Here is a 22,839-nt window from a genome sequence, read left to right as displayed (position 1 = left end):
GTAAGTGACTATTGCTGCCCATCGATATCTGTAATCAACCCCAGATAGGGTTAGATTCCTAGCTGAGGTCGGCCACAGACACGCCGTTACCTCTGAGGACTAAGCTGGAATACCTCGGAAAAGTATGTGTCCTTTACCACACCCTTCAAACCAGAACACAGCAGCGCTTAACACTGCTGTTATTAGGCAGAAATAGGTGTGGCGGTATTGCCGCCGGAGTGAACAGCAAAGGATTCTACCACCTTTATAATGTTAATACATTCCGCTCTATTAAGCATTTATTTAATCTTTTTGAATCTTATATAAGTACCTAAATCTGTTAAATCCTCAACAAAGATATTTTGGCAAAAGGTAACACATCGTGAGTATTAGATAAATATTTCGTGCGATAATGTGTGCCATGACATAATAATATCACACATAATGATAATGTGACGATCACGTTTGCAATTAGGTATGGACCATACAGATATTTATGTCATCAACCTATTGACATACGTTAAATAAAAAATCATAATTTTTTGCTTATAGATTTACGAAATTTGACGATTTAACAACTTTTGTGGATCTAAATTAAAATTTGAAAGGGGCCCCGGGTACATAAGAATTACCTGTAATAATAATTTAAGAAACAATAAAAATCAATCCACTCAATCAATAAAAATCTAATTTGGTGAATGATCAATATTTTAGCTAGGAAATGTTGTGTAAGCGAATTTATTGCGTTTTCGGGGGCACTTTTATGTTGGACCCTGGACATGGGCCCCCTGTGCCTTTAGGGTAAAGACGAAATGGTGCAGTAGTGAATAATGGGTAGCAATGTAATGGGTTAAGATTAATTAAGTTTGACATTTAGTCATAGACATAGTAGGAAAAGAGTAGATAGATCGATTATAATTAATAACGGTCCTAAGATTGATAAAAGGGTGAACATGGACATTATTTGATTCAGTGGCAAACGCATTCCACTTGTACCCTTAGTATGAGTTTTTACGTTTTTATAAAAATTACTAGAGATGCGCCGAATATTCGTTTGGTATTCGGTATTCGGCATCTTTTTTGCTATTTGTTTTCGGCCGAATTATTCGGTTTTGGTGCCGAATATATTCGGTTCGACTATGTCTATTTTCTTGTATACACGACATGGTACAAGGACTAAAACACAAAACTTCTATAAGATTTATGTTATATTATAAGTCAAACTAAAATCCTATGAAGAATGTGTTGAATAAATCTAATAAAATAAAGTAATCAAACTTCAAATCATCAGTTATTTTGAAACCTCAAGTCAACATATTTATTACTTAATCTATAGTTAGTATAGTCAACATTTATTTTTAACCTTAAATCAGTATTTATTTTTAAAACTCAAATCAACATTTTAAAGTGTTAATGAACACACATAACTGGTAAATAGAGAAATAGAGAAATGGTAAACCGAATAATTCGGCCGAATATTCGGTCCGGTTAAGGGTAAACCGAATATTATTCGGTATTCGGTTATTCGGTGAAACCACTATTCGGCGCATCTCTAAAAATTACCGTTTCGGTATTTGTTTACGTATTTGCCCGTACATTTCCAATCAGCGCTCCTAGCGGATTGTATCAGTACTGATTGGACATATATGGGAAATACGTAAACAAAAACAAAAATAGGAATTTTCGTCAAAACATACAAATTCATACTAAGGGTACTGTTGGCAACCGTTACAAAAACGTTTAACCAACTTATCAAAGTATAACCATAGATTAGTAAAGATTACTCACTCCTAACAAGAAAATGTACCCAGTTTTGAGAATTGAAATAGTTGCGTAAAAAGGTTTTGCCACGTCTCGTCATCGTGCTAAAATATCCCTAAAATATTTGAAATAATTATATATTTATTATGTAAATTACGCAGTGTTAGTTATTGATTCGTAAATTTTCGCTAAAAATGTTTTTATTTATCAAGAATTTAAAAAAAGAACTTGCTAATAAGCCGTTTGTGGCTTCATTCAATTTTAAGGCGGCGAAGTATCCTTACTAATCTATGGGTATAACATCAAAATTCATACAACAGTCCTTGGTTTATTTATTCCTACGAAATTTTGTCAAGAAATGAATACGTTGTGTAAACTGCTAAACGTCGTATATTATAGCGGACATATAGTATGTATAATATTTAACAAACTGACATACTCTATTTAGATTGTTAGATATTTTTAAACGACTTCATGTATGGTCAGTGAGCTAGAAACGTAAATATTTTGTCTGTCACACACTTTGTTCCGGTTCTAGATAACAGACCGTGTGATCTAGTTCATGTTTAGAAAACAATCTTAATTAACATGAATGAGAGTAGGGGTCGGCTACCCGGCTCTCAACCCTCTTGTTGGGTTCCGCGGGTCTTCTTAGACCCATAGGGAGTATTAGCGTACTCGTGGTCCAGACAAAGGATGTCCAGAGAACATCGTGGGGTTTAGCCGGTAGGAGTTCGGCATATCCTCTCCGCTGCCCCCACGGCTGAGAGGAACCCATGCAAGAAAAAAGGGTCATCCTAGGTTTTGTTTAAAATTTTAGACATTATATGTGTTTCTACTTCTCTGTTTTCGCCTGTCAATTATGAATACGGTCCATTACGGTCGTATAGCCACTATGTAACCCGCTTAGCCAAAAAGGTTGCTGGTCCCTAAATTCGTGGGTTCAGGCAATTCTTGACAAAAAAATCTATTTTGAAGGTGGTAGACTATTGTGGTTCGACTCCTATTTCTATTTCTGCCTATTGACACCAGTCTTAAGTGATACCTTCTGCTTTGAAGTACCACAACCTTCAAAGAGAGAAATACTTATCCAAAGCATTCCTACTCAGTCTCAGTCAGAGGCGTAAGCAACTCATCTGCGGTAAACCTCAGGTAGGATTCTTGTGCAGATTGAAAGTATAACAATTTCGAAAATTATTATGGCATTTAAGGTTATATTAATAATGAGATCTCTTTCCCAGGCAAGATCAATTCCCCGGAGGACTTAACTGAGGGCGACAGGAACATATTTGAAAAGAAGATCCCAGAAGTAGACGTGGAAAAGAACAATGGAGAAGATCACGACGCTACCAGAGAAGCAGGGCAGAGGTGAGATTATAAAGTAGATATGCTCGTAATTAATAATGAATCTATCAATTTTTATCAACAAAAGATCTAAATTTGACAAGGTCTAGTATGAAGAGCTACACCTATTTCTGCTTAATAAACGCAGTGTTAAGTGCTCCTGTCTTCTGGTTTGAAGGGTGTAAGGGAGACATACTTTTCTGAGGCATTCTAGCTTAATCCTCAGTGGTAGCAGCGCATTTGCGCCGACCGCAGGTGGGAATAACTTCACAATAACGTTTTTACAGAACTCATAGACTATGCTAGTTAAATACTTGTTCCGTTAGTTCCGGGACCAGAATAGGGCTACGGTATCCCCTGCCTGTCGTAAGAGGCGACTAAATGGAGCTTCCGGGCTCGCGGGTGGCAAGAGTGGGAGCTCGAACCGCCCGGCCAGCGACCCCGGGAAGGAAGGCTGTATGTGTGGTCTCATACCGTCGTACGCACCAGACGGTGTGGCGAGCGTCAAGCTCACCTGGGCGGAGCCCGACGGGGCAACGCGCCAAGAAGACTCCAGTTCCATTTAAATTCCCGGAGCCCTTTAAACACCGCCGAGGACGGCCACCGGTGGGGTTTTAGTGCAGTAAGAATCCCACATAACCCCGTGTCGCTCCTACGACACTGGGTACCTTTTGAAGGTTTCCCCCTCGTAAACAAAAAAAGGCTATTTAAATACTACCTCTTTTAAAGCATAACGGATTATAAAATTCCTATTTCTAAATTTACAGGTTAATGGAACCGTTGAATTCTGAGGAGGAGAAGAAATTAAAGTCCGCGAAGAAAAAGCGGGTAAGTAACTGGTGGCCATTTTAAATCCAATATGGCGGTCGCCCCAACAGAGCAAGCCAATTTTTTACGCACGCCCATGATGTGAATATTTGGTTAACGGGTTTTTTAAAAGGGGAGAATCAAATCAAATCTTTTACCTCTTATCTCTCCCAATTTAATTTCTGAAGGTGATATAACCCTCTGTGGTTTGACTCCGGCGGGACCAACGCCACACCTTTTTCATTTTAATAAGAACTGTGTTAAGCGGTGCAGTGTTCTGGTTTGAAGGGTGCTGTAATGGAGACATACTTTTCCGATACATTCCAGCTTAGTTCTCATCTGTGGCCGACCTTAGGTAGAAATTCTTATCTTATGTGGGGTTGATTATGGATATCGATAGGCGACGCAGCTACTTGCAATCAGATGGACTGCATGATCATCTGCTACGACTTTATTATAAACAAGATAATTCTTGAAATTAAGCCTAACATTCCACCTTATCATTTCAGATCGACCGAGGAGTACGTATCCTGAAGCTCTCTGGTTTGATAGCCTGTTGGGTACTCCTAACCGTCTCCCTACTCATGAACCGGGAGAAGTCAGATGTCATCCTGCATACTGCTGTGCAACCTGGAGAGATCAAAGGTAAAATGGCCGTTTAGGAATAACCCTTTGTGGTTCGACTCAGGCGGCAACACCGGCGCGTCTATGGCAAACCTCAGATAGGAATCTTATCTGGGGTTAATTACAAATGTTCATGGGCCATAGTAGTCACTTACCATCGAGTTGACTGCATGCTCGTCTGCTATTCCTATATTAAAAAAACTCGTTTGAAACTTCAATATCATCATAAATTGCCGTCAATACTACCAAAGATTCCTAAAGATCTTGTTATTCCCTTTCATAGATAAGTAAAGATTACTCACTCTTAACAAGAAAATGTACCCAGTTTTGAGAATTGAAATAGTTGCGTAAACAAGGTTTGCCACGTCTCCGCGCTAAAATGTCCCTAAAATATTTGAAATAATTATTTATTTATTATGTAAATTACGCAGTATTAGTTATTTATTCGTAAATTTTCTCTAAAAATGTTTTTATTTGTCAAGAATTCAAAAAAAGAACTTACTAATAAGCCGTTTGTGGCTTCATTCAATTTCAAGGCGGCGAAGTATCTTTACTAATCTATGTTCCCTTTACAGAATATGGCCTGGGATCTACAACCAATGATTTCTCAGTATCAATAAGTCTAAGTGGACCATTTCAAGTTACGTCTACGAATGAGACCAGTGGTCGACTGTGCCTATGGTTGCAACGACGGACACACACTGAGGAAGGGATGATAGAACAGGTAAACTTTGTCAACTGAATATTGATATTGCTGGGCTGTCTCTTCTCAGGGAAGGGTTTAGGCGAGTCTAGCGGTCGTTTATAGTGGATTGGTAGACTTTCCACACTTTTAAGAACTTTTTAAAGAACTTTCCGGAGTGTAGGTTTCGTCACAATTTCCTCTGGGCCCGGAAGTAAGAAAGAGAAATATTATTTATTTGTAATATAACTTATTTGTAAAAGCTACAGCTTCAGTAATTCTACCTAAATACTATTAAACAAAGCGTTAAAATCTAGACTTTTTGTTTGCCTGTGTAATCAGTGCATCTAATATTTCTCTCATCAATTATCAAAATTTGATAATATACTACGAAAAATTGACGAAATTATTAAATTTTGATTTTTAGTTGGCACAACATTGTCGAGGTTAATTAAAAATAATGGCCGGAAGAAGGTGTGCTTTACCACGCACACATTAATCATGACTTTAGTCATAATTATCCAGGCGTTCACACTTATTCCTCAGGGATTGCAACGCATCTGTGGTCGACCTCCTGAGGTAGATTTTGAATCCTATCTAAGTTTGATTACATGGTCTTAAGCGGTACTGAGTTAGTGTCTAGGTACCGTATGGTGCTTGCTCGTCAGCTGCTAATAAAATTACACGTGTCTTAATTAGTAAACTGATGGTACCTCTTCCAATAGTGTTTATAAAAGGAACTTCAAACAGACACATATGTCAACTTTTTTGTTTATAAATATTTTCAAGTTTAGAACCGGTTCTCACTGGTTTGTTATGCACACATTGCACTCGGATCGTATTGTCGTAACTGATTTCGCACACAAACATAATTTTGTAGCTTTATGTTTCGGAGACTGTTATAGTTCTGTTATAGCTATAAGAATACATTTTTCATTCTATACGGCGCATAAACTATGAAATACGATCTTCGATAATATTCCATCCATCTGTCCATCAGCCTTTGAAGTCTGCTCATTATGAAAGCTGGTCATAGGTCTCCCCTAATCTGCGCCAATCCGACCGGTCTTGAGCCGTCTGAATCCAGCAGATACCCGCCGTCCGCTACAGGTCATCAGTCCACCTGGCAATGTCCTGTATTCCTTTCGCCTAAACGTGTTTTCCTTCCGAGGACCTTACTACCCCATATGAGTGCAGCTCAATGGCCACCAAAAGATAGAATATATACTCGATTTTACATAAAATACAGGTTTTTATAATAAAGAAGTAGCAGACAAGCAAGCAGTTTATCTGATGGTAACTTGCTACTGCCGGACATCTGTAATCAACCCCAGATACGATTAGATTCCTACCTGAGGTTTGTCACATATGCGCCGCTACCCCTGAGGACTAAGCTGGAATGCCTCGGAAAAGAATGTAGCAGGTACAGATAATTTTACCCTCCCATTTCTCCCATCATCTCCCAATTAATCGTCATCTGAAGATGTTGTCTCTGAACCTTCCAGAATTCCATGGTCTGGTCAGTGAACCTGCAACCAGACGAGGTGTTAGACTTCGCGACCAGCGCCACGGATTCGAACCGGCTACACCTGGACCGCGAGCGTCACCTCCACCTCAGCCCGATAGCTTCCAATTTAACAGAAGAAATCCAGGTCTTAAGAAATGCTTCTGCTTTTGAGAATGGTAAGTTTTGATAATCATATGAAGGTTAGTGGCTGCATCCTATGCTTTAACGGCTTAAGGGGGTGGAAGGGGCAGTCCGTCCCCAGGCCCCGATCATGGGGCCTCCAAAAAAAGTTGCTAAAAAAGGTCGTCAGCGCCAAACAACCTATGAAATGTTGCGAAAAAAAAGTCAACAAATCACAGGCAAACTTTTTACACTGGAGCCTCCATTCAACTTTCCGCACCGAGCCTCCAACGACCTTACTCTGCCACTGATCCTATGGTCATCTGTTATCATCTGACAAGACTGAAGTCCTTCCTTACGCTGACCAGATACTTTGCTTCCCTTGAGTCCTAAGTTAGAATGATTTATTTTACAATCATACCATTACCACACCATTATGCCATGACGGCCCTTTACTCTTCGGTTATTAAGCAGAAATATCTTCATTATGATTTTGTCTAGATAGATAGATAGATTGTTTATAATGCTAAAAAACTCTCTATAAATATAATAATGATGTAAATAGGCGTGGTGTAGGTGCCTTGGATTCTAAATACAAAGTGGCCTATTTATTCATCCATCGTAAAAATCATTAGTCATCCTCAGTTTAGCCATTTTTCAAGATCAATTACCATTTCTTCGCAATATTTCGTTGTGAAATAAGCGGCAAAAACTCTAAAACGTCTACAAAAAATCTTATTTTCCATATATTTTCCAGAGACAGAAGTGACCCTTCAAATGAACACCACGAGCACAAAAACAGTACCACTGACGGTCAGCTACCAACTGAACCCACTGTCAGCTAAAGACGGCATCATATACGCGACCATCCTTCTTCTCGCTCTGTACATATTGATCATATTTGAGGTAAGATTTAAAAAAGCAGTGATAGCCTAGTGGTTAAGAACCTCGGCCTCTTGATCGACGGGTCCAAGGTTCAAATTCCAGGACCTCTGAGTTTTCAATGTTATGTGAGTATTAGAAATTAATTATCGCTTGCTTAAACGGTAAAGGAAAACATCGTAAGGAAACCTGCATATTTGAGGAATCTTAAAAAAAAGTTTTTCAAGGTATGTGAAGTCTACCAATACGCACTTGTCTAGCGCGGTGGACTATGGCCTAATCCTTTTCATACTGAGAGGATACTCGTGCTCAGCAGTGGAGCAGTAAAGGGTTGATGATGAGGTGAGATTTTAGAGACTGTTCTGTTTTATTAAATTGGCAAGCGTGTAGGATGTAGAACGAAGTTCCTCCAGAGGTATTCCCGGAGCGACATTTGCAAAAACAGCTCTCCTCCAAGGCAAATGATCAATTGGCAATTCCTCTGGTGTTGCAAATATTCTTAGGTGACGGTGACTAATTTCCATCAGATAGCCATCAGGAGCCATCTGCCTCATCGTTAGGTTTAACCATTAAAAAACTTTATACTTATAATCTATCTGAAACTAAGTCATTGCCGTCTAGACACTTTTAACCAATTCCAAATAAATTAGGTTCTTATCTGATCTCGACCACAGATGAATTGCTTTCTCTGATGACTCGTTTGTCGTCTCTCGTCCTTCTTCGCAAAGTTACTCATACGTAGACTAAGGAAAGGCTTTTGAGATTTAGATATATAACTAAGGGTTACCAATCAAGGATCACAAATAGGTGGCAGTTTGCAGCAATTAATCTTCGAAATCAACATGGAAAAACCAACTATAATCATGACTCGCTGAGCATTAAGCATGCATGGGGTTGATAGCGTCACTTAACGATTAACTGTCGTAGAGTCAACTTACCCTGATGATGCTCCGTTTTGGAGCGAAACACGTGTTGGTGGTGGTATGTATGGTGGTGTATATTTTTAATTGTTTGCATCTGCACGCATCCTTTGTTTACATACTGCATGGTTTAAAATATATACCATCATACATTCCTATTGTAGCGGATTTTTAGGAAGTAGTTTTAATCTTAACTTAATAGCACGGATTTCCGCAAAGTACAATTCTACCATGATTTTTGAGCCTCAATGCAATACGCTAGTAAATTCGTATAAAACAAGTGACAATTTCAAAAAATCACCCTGTGACTTCCAGAAGACCCCACTTATGATTCAAAAAACTTTACAGATAGTAAACCGCACCATAGCAGCGCTACTGTCATCATCTCTCGGTGTAGCAGTGTTGGCTTTGAGTGGAGAGCGGCCGTCTCTGCCCGAGCTGGTCTCCTGGCTGGACGTGGAGACCCTGCTGCTGCTGTTCAGCATGATGATCCTCGTCGCCATCCTAGCTGAGACTGGCTTGTTTGATTACCTCGCTGTGGTTGCTTTTGAGGTACATTTATTATATTATGAAATAAGCACGTACAGTGTGAAGAAACAGGTTTACAATATAGATCAGAGTTTCTTAACCAATGGTCAGTCCAGTGGCGGACTAACCTCAGAAGCCTGGGGCGGAAAAAGTAAATGAGGCACCCGGTTTAAGAAGTAGATTTAATTTTACAAAGTTGCTAGGTTGCAATGTACATAGCCTTATTTAGGATTTGATCAAGGGAACTTGTAGACATTTGGAGGTTCCCGGTACTGTCTGGTGTAGGGTCTAGGGCACACTGCCCTCTTTCTCCGTCAGTGCCCGGGCACTTGTATGAACTGGATACTACTCATATTCATGAACTCCCTTATTAAGATTTAAATTTAGCTCGCAGCAGTGTAGACATATATTATAATAAGAATACTTGATATTAGTTATTAACATTCAAACTATCCAATCTTTGAAACTCAAAGGTAAATTTTAAAAATGTAGGCCGAGAAATTTCCATTTTTGGGAGGCAAATCATTAGACTGATTGATTCATAACAAGAATTGTTGATTTACTGTTTATTTTTGCGAATGTTAAACAAAATGACTCTTTAATTTCAGCTGACAGGTGGTAGGACGTGGCCTCTGATCAACTGCTTATGTTTCTTCACGGCTTTCTTCTCCACTTTCCTGGATAATGTTACTACCGTTCTTCTTATGACTCCTGTCACTATTCGGTAAGCAACTAAGTACCTATAATTTCACACTGCAATATCAAATACTTCCCCATCATTATCAACCCATTACTGTCTCACTGCTGCGCACGGGTCTCCTTTCAGTATGAGAAGGATTAGGCCATAGTCCACCGCGCTAGCCAACTGCGTATTGGTAGACTTCACATACCGTTGCGATTTTGTTTAGGATCTCTCAGACGTGTAGGTTTCCTTACGATGTTTTCCTTCACTGTTTAATCAAGTGGTAATCTATACTAATATTATAAAGAGGAAAACTTTGTTTGTTTGTTTGGTTGTAATGAATAGGCTCAAAAACTACTGGACCGATTTTAAAAAATGTTTCACCATTCGAAAGCTACATTATCTAAGAGTAACATAGGCTATATTTTATATGAAATATATTTGATAAATAGATTTTGAGGCGGTACAAAGTTTGCAGGGTCAGCTAGTTTATTATACACACATAACTGAAAAGACAATGTCGGCCTGGGGTTTGCACTTCGTACCACGCATATGAGAGACCAAGTTTCTTACCACTAAGCTATCACAGCTCCATACTGTACATTAATTAGAGTGATAAGGAATATATACTTTTCCGAGGCATATCAGCTTAGTCCTCAGGGGTAGCGGCGCACCTGTGGCCGACCTCAGGTAGGAAACTTATCCTATCTAGGGTTGATTACAGATGTGCGTGAACGACAGTAGCCACTCATCAACAGTGAACGGCATGGTCGTCTACTGCTTCAATATTATAAAAAACGCACCATAAAGCAAGCAATAATAAATTTGAGAACTTTTCCCCACTTTTTACTTTCTTATTTCATATAGGTTGTGCGAAGTCATGGAGTTGAATCCAGTGCCAGTGCTGATGTCGATGGTGATCTTCAGCAACGTCGGAGGCGCCGCGACTCCTGTTGGTGACCCGCCCAATGTCATTATTGCTAGCCATCCCTCTATATTGAAGGAGGTAAGTTGTAAATTATAGTTTGCGACAAACTTCTAGTCCACTCTAAAGTTGTTGCGCGCATGTAGTCAGAGAGCCAATGCGGTCGAACACAACTACAAGCATATACTCCGTAGCAACGTAAGGGCACACACGCAGCATCCACGCGTGTGAGAGCGGGCAGCGGAGAGTGCCGGGGGGACCCGCACTGTCTTCGTAATATCTACAATTTGCTGTTGTGACGCGACTCACTTGTATATTCAGAGCGGACTAGACGTTTGGCGTGGACTCTACTCGAATATTTCCAATTACTTTCGACATTATGAAATAAAAGTGAATAAAGGTGGTTCGACTCTGGCACCACCGGAACACCTATTTCTGTTGGACATTTGTGGCCGACCTCTGGTAGGAAACTAATCTTATCTGAGGTTGATCACAGATGTCCGTGGGCGTCAGTAGCCACTTACCATAACGTGGACTGCATGCTCGTCTGCTACTCCTATTTTTAAAAAATCCCTATGATTCGACTCAGGCGGCACCACCGCCACACCTATTTCTGCCTATTAACAGTAGTGTCAAGCGCTGCCGTATTCTGGTTTGAAGGGTGTGGTAAGGGAGACATACTTTTCCGAGGCGTTCCAGCTTAATCCTCAGGGGTAGCGGCGCATCTGTGGCCGACCCCAGGTAGGAATATTTAATCCTATCTAGGGTTGATTACATATGTCCATTAGCGGCAGTAGCCACTTACCATCAGGTGGACTGCATGCTCATCTGCTACTCCTATATTATATATATAAAAAAATAACGGCTTCCCTTCCAGAATATAAACTTCACGTCGTTCACTCTTCACATGGGCGTGGGTATCCTGCTCGTGAGCGTCCAGACCTACTTCCAGCTGCGGTATATGTTCCGTGACATAAACAAGTTGAGGCACACCGTACCCAGGGATATACTAGGTATGTATACAATATGTATAAATATATACAATATGGATATAATTGGTATTGGTGGTTTTGAAGGTGGTAGAACCCTTTGTGGCTTGACTCCGGCGGCACCACCGCCATACCTATTTCTACCTAATAACAGCAGTGTTAGGCGCTGCTGTATTCCGGTTTGAAGGGTGTGATAATGGAGACAGACTTTTCCGAAGCTTTCCAGCTTAGTCCTCAGGGGTAGCGGCGCATCTGTGCCTGACCTCAGTTAGGAATATCTGATCCTATCTGTGGTTGATTACATATGTCCATGGGCGGCAGTAGCCACTTACCATCAGGTGGACTGCATGCTCGTCTGCTACTCTTATATTATATAACAAAAAAATGTATATTACAAGGTGGTAGAACCCTTTGTGGTTCGACTCCGGCGGCACCACCGCCACACCTACTTCTTCCTCATAACAGCAGCGTTAAACGTTGTGTTAAGTGTGTCTCCTTTACCACACCCTTCAACCAGAACACAGCAGTGCTACACTGCTGTTATAATAGAAATAGATGTAGCGGTGGTACCACCAGAGTAGTTCTACCTTACATTTGTGACTTTCTTAAAGAGTTATCTTGATTGTAATATATGATTGGTGAATGCTTGATTGTTTTAAGAAATGCGCCAGGAAATTGCAGTTTGGAAGCGAGCGGCTGGTTCCTTATCTTCGTACTCGAGGGATGAGGATATCGTCAGGAGGGCTCTGGAGAAGAAGGTAAATCATAGGTCCAGGACTTTCTAACTGCTTAAGTATTCTCCTATGATTTAAATTAGGGTTAGCCAATTAAAGGCTTGCAATCGAATCGCGAACAGTATTTCATAAAGTAACATACCTAATTATTATAAAAACAAAAAAGCCCTAGTATCTGTTAAAAAATATACCCATGTTACTTCCACAATTTAGACCACATGAGTTGAGATTTAACATACATACACTTGAAAAAAAGTATCCTTCGTAGTATTTGGCATTTATAAGATTCTAGTTAGAAATGATTTCCAAATCCAAGTCCAAAGTAATAATCCCGAAATTGGCACTAGAGAAAAATCAACCAGGTCCAAGTTAATAATACAGAACTGTTTCTACAGAAAATTTTATAATTAAGATCCAAATTTATAATCTAAACACTTGAGTGAATCAAAGACTCCGCGTCAAACTGCTAGTCCGCTCCGAATATAGAAACGAGTCGCGTCACTATAGCAAATTGTAGGTATCAGCGGGACGAAGACAGCGCGGGCCTCCCCGGCACCTTCCGCTGGCCGTTTTTGCCCGCGAGAACATTGCTGCGTTAGTATGCCCTTACTATACAAAAGTAATTGGTGTTTACAGGTAGAAAAACTTCATGTCACGTTAATGAAGCGAGAAGCTGGGAGCAGCAAGTCAAAAACCGATCCAGTGTTTTGCTCCACGTTAGCGCAAATGAAACAAAAGGTACAGTTGAATAAACCTTAGAAACCTAAGATATGTACGTTTTTTACAAAATAATAGTAAATATCTTTTTGATGTTTAGTTTTTATTATTAAACTTAGCGATAAGGCAGTCCAGCTACATGATGGAAAGCAGTCACCGTCGCCTATGGACATTTGCAATACCAGATTAGTTACAGAACAGAAAGCAGGAGGCTTTGGATGAGAGCTCCTTTTGCCCCTTTCTTGGATAACCTGTTTAGGGAATACCGGAGAAAGTTGTTTGCACATCTCGAACGTTATTAAGTGGCTACCGTCGGAAATAGGTGACAAATTAATCCCAGATAGGACTAGAGTCCTACCTGTGGTTAACTAAATATGCGTTGCTACCTCTGAGCACTGTATAGGAACGAAGTGTGTTTCTTCCATACCACACTTCAAACCAGAACACAGCAGCTACACTGCTGTTATAAGGCAAATATGGTTGCATCTCCGGAGTCGGACCAGAAAAGGTTTTAACATCTCTCTTCATTTATTAACATAGATTTTGTGATAGTACTTGTTTTTTTCTACCACCTTTATTAACATATTTGCTTCTTGATTTTGTAATAGTTTGATTTATTGTTTCTTATTCCAGTACCGGATAAGAGACAAGCAGCTATTAGTAAAGTCTACGGTTTGCGTTGCATTTGTTGTTGTCGTATTCTTCTTGCACGCTATACCAGAACTGCGTAAGTATCTTGAAGTAATTAAGTATACATTTATATATAAAAAAATTAAAGACATGTTTTTGCTCCGGAAGTAGTTGAAGAGATAGAAAATAATTAGCGAGGTCCAAAATAATAATTTTGGAATCGACTTTTGAGATAAATTAATAATTTAGGTCTAAATTCATAATTGGTGTTAGAGAAATTAATAATCCAGGACCAAATTAATAATCCATAATTACAGATAAATTAATAATCCAAGTACAAATTTATAATCAGAAATATAGAGAAATTAATAATTTAGGTCCTAATCCTCAAAAACTACTGGACCGATTTTAAAAATTCTTTCACCATTCGAAAACTACGTTATCCACGAGTAACATAGACTATATTTTATATGAAATATATTTGATAAATAGATTTTGATGGCGGTACAAACTTTCCGGGTCAGCTAGTATATAATATAAATCCAGAATCGGTAGAAATCATCCAAAAAATATTAAAAAAAATACTTTTTTTAACGAACACGCAAATCTTTTTAACTGTTTTATCTGATTGAAAAACAAACATCTAAACATATAACCTTTCACATTTATAATAGTTATGGACGTTTCCTTTTCACAGAACGCCTGTCTCTTGGCTGGACTGCGCTTCTAGGTGCTCTTCTGTTGCTTCTTCTAGCAGAAAGGGAAGATCTGGAGCCGATTCTAGCGAGGGTCGAGTGGTCCACTCTTCTCTTCTTTGCTGCGTTGTTCGTCATGATGGAGGTGGGTAGCGTAAACTATAAAATGTAATCCTAAATCTTATATATAAAATTCTCGTGTCACAATGTTAGTTACCGTACTCCTTCGAAATGGCTTTACCGATTTTCACCAAATTTATATGCTTATTCAGCAGGTCTGAGAATCGGCTACTATCTATTTTTCATACCCTTAAGTGATAAGGGTTGTTCACCCTTAACTATCTTTTATTTATATGACAACACAACGTTTGCCGGGTCAGCTAGTAATATTATAAATGCGGAAGTAAGTTTGTTCGTTTATTTGCTACGTTTTCGCGCCTAACTAGCAAATCGAGTGTCAGGAAATTTTGTACACATATTGTCAGGGGTCCAGAAAAGGACTGGGGTAACTTTTATCCCGAAAAAAGTTCGAGTTAAATATAAAAACAACTATTGTTATCGACATCTGACAGCAAGCGAAACCGCGGGTAAAAGGCAGTATAATAAAGAAGTAGTACCATGAATATGCATGATAGTAGGTGGCAAAAACCTATGCATCTCTGATAAACTCTAAATATAATTGGAGTAGGTATTACCTGAGGTCGGCCACAAATGTGTTGCTAGTTCAAATCGAATCCAATCAAATCAAATCAATTTATTTGTGAATAAGGTAACATGTTATAGCTGTTGGATGTCAAAACAATTTTTGTCGATCTCTTATTCTACCACTGAGTGGCTTACAAATATATGTATATGTAGATTAAACAATTCAATTTAAAATTAAAAAAAAAAATAAGTTGCTACCTTTGAGTACGTTACACTGCTGTAACAAAACAGAAATAGGAGTGAAGGTGGTGCCATCGGAGTCGAACCTCAAAGCGTTACAAAGAAATAAAAAGCAGAACTGTCTCTTCTAAAGAGATACATATGAATACGTTAATTATATATCATGACATCATTATAGCATAACATCAACCCAATAACTGTCCCACTGCTAAGCACATAAGCCATAGTCCACTACACATACGTTTCCTCAAAATGTTTTCCTTCACCGTTTAAGCAAGTGATAATTAATTTCGAATACACACATAACTTTGAAAAATCAGAGATCCGTGTCTGGGATTTTAACCTCGGACCCCTCGATCAAGAGGCAGAGTTTATTAACCACTAAGATATCACGGCTACCGTCATCATTATAATGAGTAATTATTCCAGGTTCTATCTAAATTGGGGCTAATCTCCTGGATCGGGAGTCTCACCGAGTCACTAATCCTGCAAGTAAAGGAAGAGTCCAGATTAGCAGTTGCTCTCATGCTGGTGCTATGGGTAAGTTGACTCGTAAGTTTTGACCCATGACTGCCCCACTGCCCATTACTGGGTACGGAACTCCTATTGACGTGATAGGGATGTAGGCCATAGATTATTGCGCTGGCCAAGTGCGAATTAGGTAGACCTCACACACCTTTGAGAACTCTTTTTAGGGTTCCGTTCTCAAAGTGTAATAACGGAACTCTATTACTAAGACTTCGCTGTCTGTCAGTCTGTTACAGGGCTCTATCTCTGGAACCGTAATAGATAGACACTTGAGATTTTTACAAAGGTTGTATAACGGTGGCCGCTAAAACAACAAATACTAATAATAAAAAAAAATTGAAAATAAATGGGGGTCGCTAATTCGCTATACGAGAAACAGCTATTTCTCGACATTTTTCGCTTTATCTATTGAACCGTAATAGGTAGACAGTTCAAATTTTCACAATGTGTTTACTTCAGTGGCTGCTATAATAACAAATACTAAAAATAAAAATAAATATGAAAATGTCAGTGGTACGGAACCCTCTATGTGCGAGTACGACTCGTACTCGGCCAATTGTTTAAAGAACTCACAGGCATGTAGCTCAAAGGTTTTCGCACCATGTTATATTCATCGTTAAGCTAGAAATAATTAATGTCTAGTACGCACATAGCTTTGAACAAACAGAGGTGCCTAGGATTAGAACTTCGAACCCCCGAAGCTATAATTAACGTACAAATTCTATAATTATTCTGTTCATTTTTTTTAAGATTTTCGCTATGGAGAAGAAACTGCGAAAGAAACTTCATATGCAAATTTTCTTGTTTTAAATAGTTAAAATATAAAATGATACATAAAGGTACAATGATTATTTATGGTAGAGCTGGATTATATGTTACTTTTTTATATTTAACCTAAAGATAAGGCAGATGGGCTACCTGGTGGAAAGCAGTCACCGTTGCCTATAGACATTTGCAACACCAGAGGAGTCGCCAATGCATCGCCGGCTTTGAAGGAGAGCTCTTTTTATACCCCTTGAAGAAGCCCCATGTCATAGTCCTGAAGGAATATCTCAGGAGGTTCATTTTAATTATATTTATATTTGTGTATTATTTACATTTTTACGTTGCAGGTGTCAGGTTTAGCCTCAGCGTTTGTGGACAACATTCCCTTAACAACCATGATGGTGAGGGTAACAGCAGCCCTTGCGGATCCCGCTGGTTTGAATCTACCCTTAGCGCCTTTAGCGTGGGCCCTTAGCTTCGGTGCCTGTCTTGGAGGTAAGATTATGATTATGGACCTAATTTTATACCTTATTAGAGTTGTAACTTTTTGATTTTGAAAGTCATAAGAGTTGATAGGACTGAAGATTGTGCAAGTTAGAGGCTATGCAAAACGCCTATAGAAAACAATATAACAAAAATTTTGTAAAAGATGTAAATTTTACTTATGTATGAATTATAGTATAATATATTATATACTATATATATTATATATACTATTGCGATAAGAATGATAATAGTAGATAAATGAATAACATAATGCGTCTGCATTATTATATAATAATATTGTTATAAGTGGCGTTCTATTATGAAACTATTATATAATTTATGATGATAAAACAAATTTTCATCAGTGGCGTTCAAGCACGAAAAAATAATTGATGTTAAATGGACTTTTATACATTTTAACAAGTTTTCTTACATAATGCTTTATATACTTATTTAAGTATTTCCTATTTTAAGCTTTTTAAAAATCGTTAAATAAACTAAAACATACCGGATATTAATAAAAAACATGATTATGATTTTTTAAATATTTAGTTATATTTATTAGCATCAAAAAATCATTTAAATGTAGAAACTAATTATTTTTTTTTATATATTACCATCAAAATCAATTAAATTTCATTTCATCGTATTATTTTAATTACCACGCTTTTATTAGCTTGACCTGTATGTATGTATGTAACAGAATCTTTGAACTCGATTTTTACCCACTTTGAACGTCCCGATTACTTAAAAAAATTTAAACAATTATCAAGAACCGATGACAATACACGATTTTAATAATTTTATCCCATTCACCTCATTAGGATCGTCAGGAATCAGAATTAAAGATTTTCTTTATGCGATTTTAGCCTGCTTATTAGTTTTTAAACTATAATTATTTTTCTCGCAGGTAACGGCACGCTCATAGGTGCAAGCGCGAACGTTGTATGTGCCGGTGTAGCTGAGCAGCATGGCTACAGATTCACCTTCATGGAATACCTTAAAATAGGGTTCCCCATTATGGTGGGGAACCTCATCGTGGCGTCTTTCTACCTGCTGTTCTGCCACTGCGCTGTCACTTGGCACTAGTGGCGGTCAATCATGGAACAATAATTTATCGTGGGAAAATAATTTGGCGCTAGTGGCGTATAATCATGAAAAAATAATTTGGCATTAGTAGAGTTCTGTCATAAAAAACATATGTCTATATGATGTAAACTTGGCACTAGTGGCGTTCTATCATGAAAGTTTTTTTTTTTTTTTTTATAATATAAGAGTAGCAGACGAGCATGCAGTCCACCTGATGGTAAGTGGTTACTGCCGCCCGTGGACATCTGTAATTAACCCCAGATAGGATTAGATATTCCTACCTGAGATCGGCCACAGATGCGCCGCTACCCCTGAGACTAAGCTAGAACGCCTCGGAAAAGTCTGTCTCCCATACCACACCCTTCTAACCAAAACACAGAAGCGCCTAACACTGCTGTTATTAGGTAAAAATAGGTGTGGCGGTGATGCGGCCGGAGTCGAACCACAAAGGGTTCTACCACCTTCAAAGTATAAAATACCATAAAAATAAATTTGGCATTAATGGCGTATTATCGTGAAAGAAATATGTATGTTGAGAGAATAAATTTGGCAATAGTGGCGTTATGTCATGAAATAGTAATGAATCATAAAAATAATATTGTTATAAGTGGCGTTCTATTATGAAACTATTATATAATTTATGATGATAAAACAAATTTTCATCAGTGGCGTTCAAGCACGAAAAAATAATTGATGTTAACATAAATTTGGCATTAGTGGCGTTCTATCATGGTACAATAATTTATAATGATAAAACAAATTTGGAATTAGTGGCAATTTATCACGAAAAAATAATTTATGTTAACATAAATTTGGCACTTCTGCCGTTTTATCATAAAACACTGAAATAATTTTAGTATCATCAGAAATGTAATGAATAGAACCCAAAGACGGGCCAATTTTTATTTAAAAAGTCTATTAAGATTTCTTTGCATCTACAGGCATAGAGCGTGTCAGACGCGTATCGTGGCATACAAGAAGTATTATTTTATATAGCGTGAATGTATGCGTAACTAATACAGCCGCGTATGGGTCGTGACCGTCGAAAAATTGTATAGAGAAATATGAGGTCATACATAAATTAATCATCATCACCATCATCATCATCATCAACCCATTACTGTCCCACTGCTGAGCACGGGTCTCCTCTCAGAATGAGAAGGATTTGGCCATAGTCCACCGCGCTGGACAAGTATTGGTGTCCATACATTACTTCACATGAACTTCTTGAATTGTTGACCCCCAAACGGTCACAGTTGGTCACATTTTGTGTCCACATCTACAAATAATTGAATTAGAACTGCAGTTTCATAAGTTTTATTTTTATTTACTTGTAGATATATTACCTTTTCAAATGTGACGTCACGAAATTTAGGAATCCTCCCCACCCTTTGTCACACGTTCCCACTCCTTTAACGTGTGACGTACTTTATGGACCCCTATGATCTTCTGCTACGGTCCGTGCATGACACGGTCAATGTCTGTACATATAAATAAGTCATATCTTTGAATGTATTCATCTATGCTGTAAATTTTTGTGTCTTGTTTTATCGTATCATGTAGCAAAAAATTTTTTATTACAGATAACATATATATCTTTTTATGAAATTGTATTTAAACGGTTTAGAAAATATGAAAGAAAATTTATAACAGTGTTTTTATCACGCGACTATAATTTTATTCTTTAATAAATTCAAATGAAAGCCTTTTTAAAATCAAGGTTTTATTACTTGTTAATAAAAAGGTTAAAAATAATTTAAACCCGATGTATTAAATATTTGCGTTTTTATATCAGACACATTTTTAATACGTTTTTATTAGCTTGAGTTGTATCTAGGTATGTATGTATGTAACGGAATCTTTGAGCTCAATTTTCAGCAATTTCCACAACTCTGATTAATTTGAAACTTTGTACACGTATCAAGGACCGATGACAATGCAATAATTTGATAACAATTTCCCATTATCCTTATTAGATTAATTAATTCCCCAATTTATGAGTTTGTCACGGACTAAAAAAAATAGTTTAAAAAACACGCTTTATTGTTAATCGAAGTAAAAACTAGAAAATGTTTTTTAATATTAATGTAAACGTGTTAATGACAAAGAGTTTAATATTACAGTAGTAGAACAAATCAGAACAGAAACAATCAATCATAATGAATGTTTTCAAAATTATAATAATTTTCTTAGAGTTCCTATAGCCATCTTCGAGCTGCATCATCAGACCCTGATTTCTAGCAGCAGAGTAAAGTTGAAATAAAATCCGTCTCCCTTTCATTTGATACCTATATTGAGTTGGTTGAACAAATATGTGTACTCGTACCTGATCCTCCATTTTGTACTGGTGGCCATCTTGAATTTGTTTTTTTTTTTAATTTGGGTTGTATTCTACAAGTTAAGCCCTTTAATTTGATGCCCATATTGGGTGGATTGTCTTGAAATATGTACGCCGCCATTTTGTTACGGCGGCCATATTGGATTGACAACAAAACTAAATTTACATAATTGCATCGTCACGCGTAATCAAGATTCAAATTTCAGCCAAATTTCAGCTCAATGGTATACTGGGAAGTGGGTGAAATTTAGCTTGCAAGATTACACACACCGAGATTGTGAAATGGACACACAAGACACCCCCCCCCCCCCACGACAAGGTGGCAGCCCGTTCGGGGGGATCACTGTTAGAATCTAAACATCTTTATTTTTATTTTTATCATCGTATGTACAACTCAAACTTTGGTGGTTCGTTAAACGGTTTAATTTCCTTCGATAAATGATGTATACCTATGGGCCTGTGTGTCCAAATGATCCCCGAGGCTACAGCAGAATTACTCATACAGGAAGGCGAAGGGTGAATGACCTGACTAAGAGCAGCCCAACGTAGTTCACCCCTTAATAACAAGCAAAACATGGAAAAGGCACGTTGTGAAAACGGTCTCCAGGGGTACCCGAAAGGGATAACCCCACTCTTCTGCTACGGCGGAGGGCTGCCCAAGTACCCTGGAGGGGGCAACAACTGCCTCGAAGGTGAGCCATCCGCTGACCTTCGTAAACGACCCAACTACCGGCCAATGGCAGTGAAGGAGAACGGCCAAAGAAGAAGACCGTCAAACCCCAGACAGGTAGAGACGATGACGATGACGTCCTGGTTCCTATGGCCCCTGCCGCCAAGACCAGATCGAGGGCTTCCCTCCCTAGTCCCGGGTAACTGGGAAGGGAAATGACAAACGAGCCTACGGGGGACCTAGGTTCTCGCATTATTGAGAACCTAGAAGTAATCGAAAAGGGAGATATGGTAACGCAAAAACAATCACACACACATAAAACTAAACAAACACACAAACGCATACACCACAAATCGACTTATATGTCATTAGTGTCATTACAATCTTATATATAACAAAAAACTCGTGCCACAATGTTAGTTACCGTACTCCTCCAAAACAGCTTTACCGATTTTCACCAAAGTTTATATGCATATTCAGTAGGTCTGTGAATCGGCAACTATCTATTTTTCATACCCCTAAGTAATAAGGGTTGTTCACCCATAACATATTTTATTTATATGGCAACACAACGTTTGCCGGATCAGCTAATTGTATATAATAATTATTAAATAGGTATAGATTAAAAATGAATTATTCCATAATAATTTACTTTTATAATTTTAATACATGCAAAGTAAGATACTATAATGCAACGTTTGGATACTTGCCGAGAATAGACGAATATGCGATCCACGATAGCAAATATATACCTGAATACTCGTTACTCGTCAAAATGCTCGTCCGTTCTAAGTGCTGTGAAGGTTTTTCAACGCGAATTAAAGGTCCATACATAGACCGTGCCAGACGCGTGTCGTGTCAGACGAAAATGTCTGTCAAAATAACGTAGAGAAAATATGATTACAACTCTGCCTGGCGTTGTTCGGCGTCATTCGCGAATATCTAAATAATATTTATATTTAGATTAATTTAATTGAAATTTTATTGTTATGCAATATTTAGTCAAAATATGTGGTTAAGTAAAAATATTGCATAACAATAAAATTTCAATTAAGTCGCACCTTTTAAGTAACTGTGACGTAAAGAAAAATACTTTAAGTGACAAAGTATCCAATGCAACATTGATTCTCGCGGGATCACCGTATCCGCTAGATGGCAGTACTGTCGATGTCGGATTAAGAGGGAATTGAAAGCAATACGCCTGTACCCTTACCATGAGTTTTTACGTTTTGACAAATATGACTGTTTTGGAATTTGTTTACGTATTTGCCCATACAAATTCCAATCAGCGCCCCTAGCGGCTTGTATCAGAACTATAGTGTCAGTAACGTAACATAAAATGTCTAAATTGACAAAATGACGCTTTATGTTTTACCTCTCTTTTTTGCGAGCATGTGAGGCAGACAAAAAGACTTGAGCACTTACTTATTGTTACGTTTACTCAGTCTACTGAAGCAAACGGAACAGAATAATGGATTGAGTAAACGTAACGTAAAATTGTGGGATGTTTCGAAAACTCATGGTTAAAAGGTACTGATTCAGATGCATTTTC

General features: G+C 38.2%; 1 protein-coding gene across 2 annotated transcripts in view; it reads left to right on the top strand.

Annotated features, from left to right (window-relative positions):
- LOC140756875 (P protein-like) overlaps nt 1-20,465 on the top strand; it is a 48,957-nt gene extending 28,492 nt beyond the window's left edge. For both annotated transcript variants that reach the window (XM_073092409.1, XM_073092410.1), the window contains 17 exons: nt 2,982-3,108; nt 3,852-3,912; nt 4,401-4,536; nt 5,091-5,239; nt 6,703-6,880; nt 7,582-7,730; nt 8,975-9,178; nt 9,763-9,878; nt 10,704-10,842; nt 11,639-11,774; nt 12,411-12,508; nt 13,121-13,222; nt 13,835-13,928; nt 14,529-14,671; nt 15,841-15,951; nt 17,052-17,199; nt 18,101-20,465. In XM_073092409.1, the coding sequence (XP_072948510.1) occupies nt 2,982-3,108; nt 3,852-3,912; nt 4,401-4,536; nt 5,091-5,239; nt 6,703-6,880; nt 7,582-7,730; nt 8,975-9,178; nt 9,763-9,878; nt 10,704-10,842; nt 11,639-11,774; nt 12,411-12,508; nt 13,121-13,222; nt 13,835-13,928; nt 14,529-14,671; nt 15,841-15,951; nt 17,052-17,199; nt 18,101-18,279 (2,270 nt within the window). In that variant the 3' untranslated portion in view covers nt 18,280-20,465. The remainder of the gene's footprint in view (nt 1-2,981; nt 3,109-3,851; nt 3,913-4,400; nt 4,537-5,090; nt 5,240-6,702; nt 6,881-7,581; nt 7,731-8,974; nt 9,179-9,762; nt 9,879-10,703; nt 10,843-11,638; nt 11,775-12,410; nt 12,509-13,120; nt 13,223-13,834; nt 13,929-14,528; nt 14,672-15,840; nt 15,952-17,051; nt 17,200-18,100) is intronic.
- Nucleotides 20,466-22,839: the final 2,374 nt, after the last annotated feature.

Source organism: Epargyreus clarus, unplaced genomic scaffold (genome assembly GCF_041222505.1).
Source record: "Epargyreus clarus isolate Ecla_fem2 unplaced genomic scaffold, WU_Ecla_fem_2.2 ptg000036l, whole genome shotgun sequence".
NCBI classification, from domain to species: domain Eukaryota; kingdom Metazoa; phylum Arthropoda; class Insecta; order Lepidoptera; family Hesperiidae; genus Epargyreus; species Epargyreus clarus.
The sequence above is the reverse complement of the archived record's forward strand: the minus strand, read 5'-3'. Positions and strand labels throughout refer to the sequence as shown.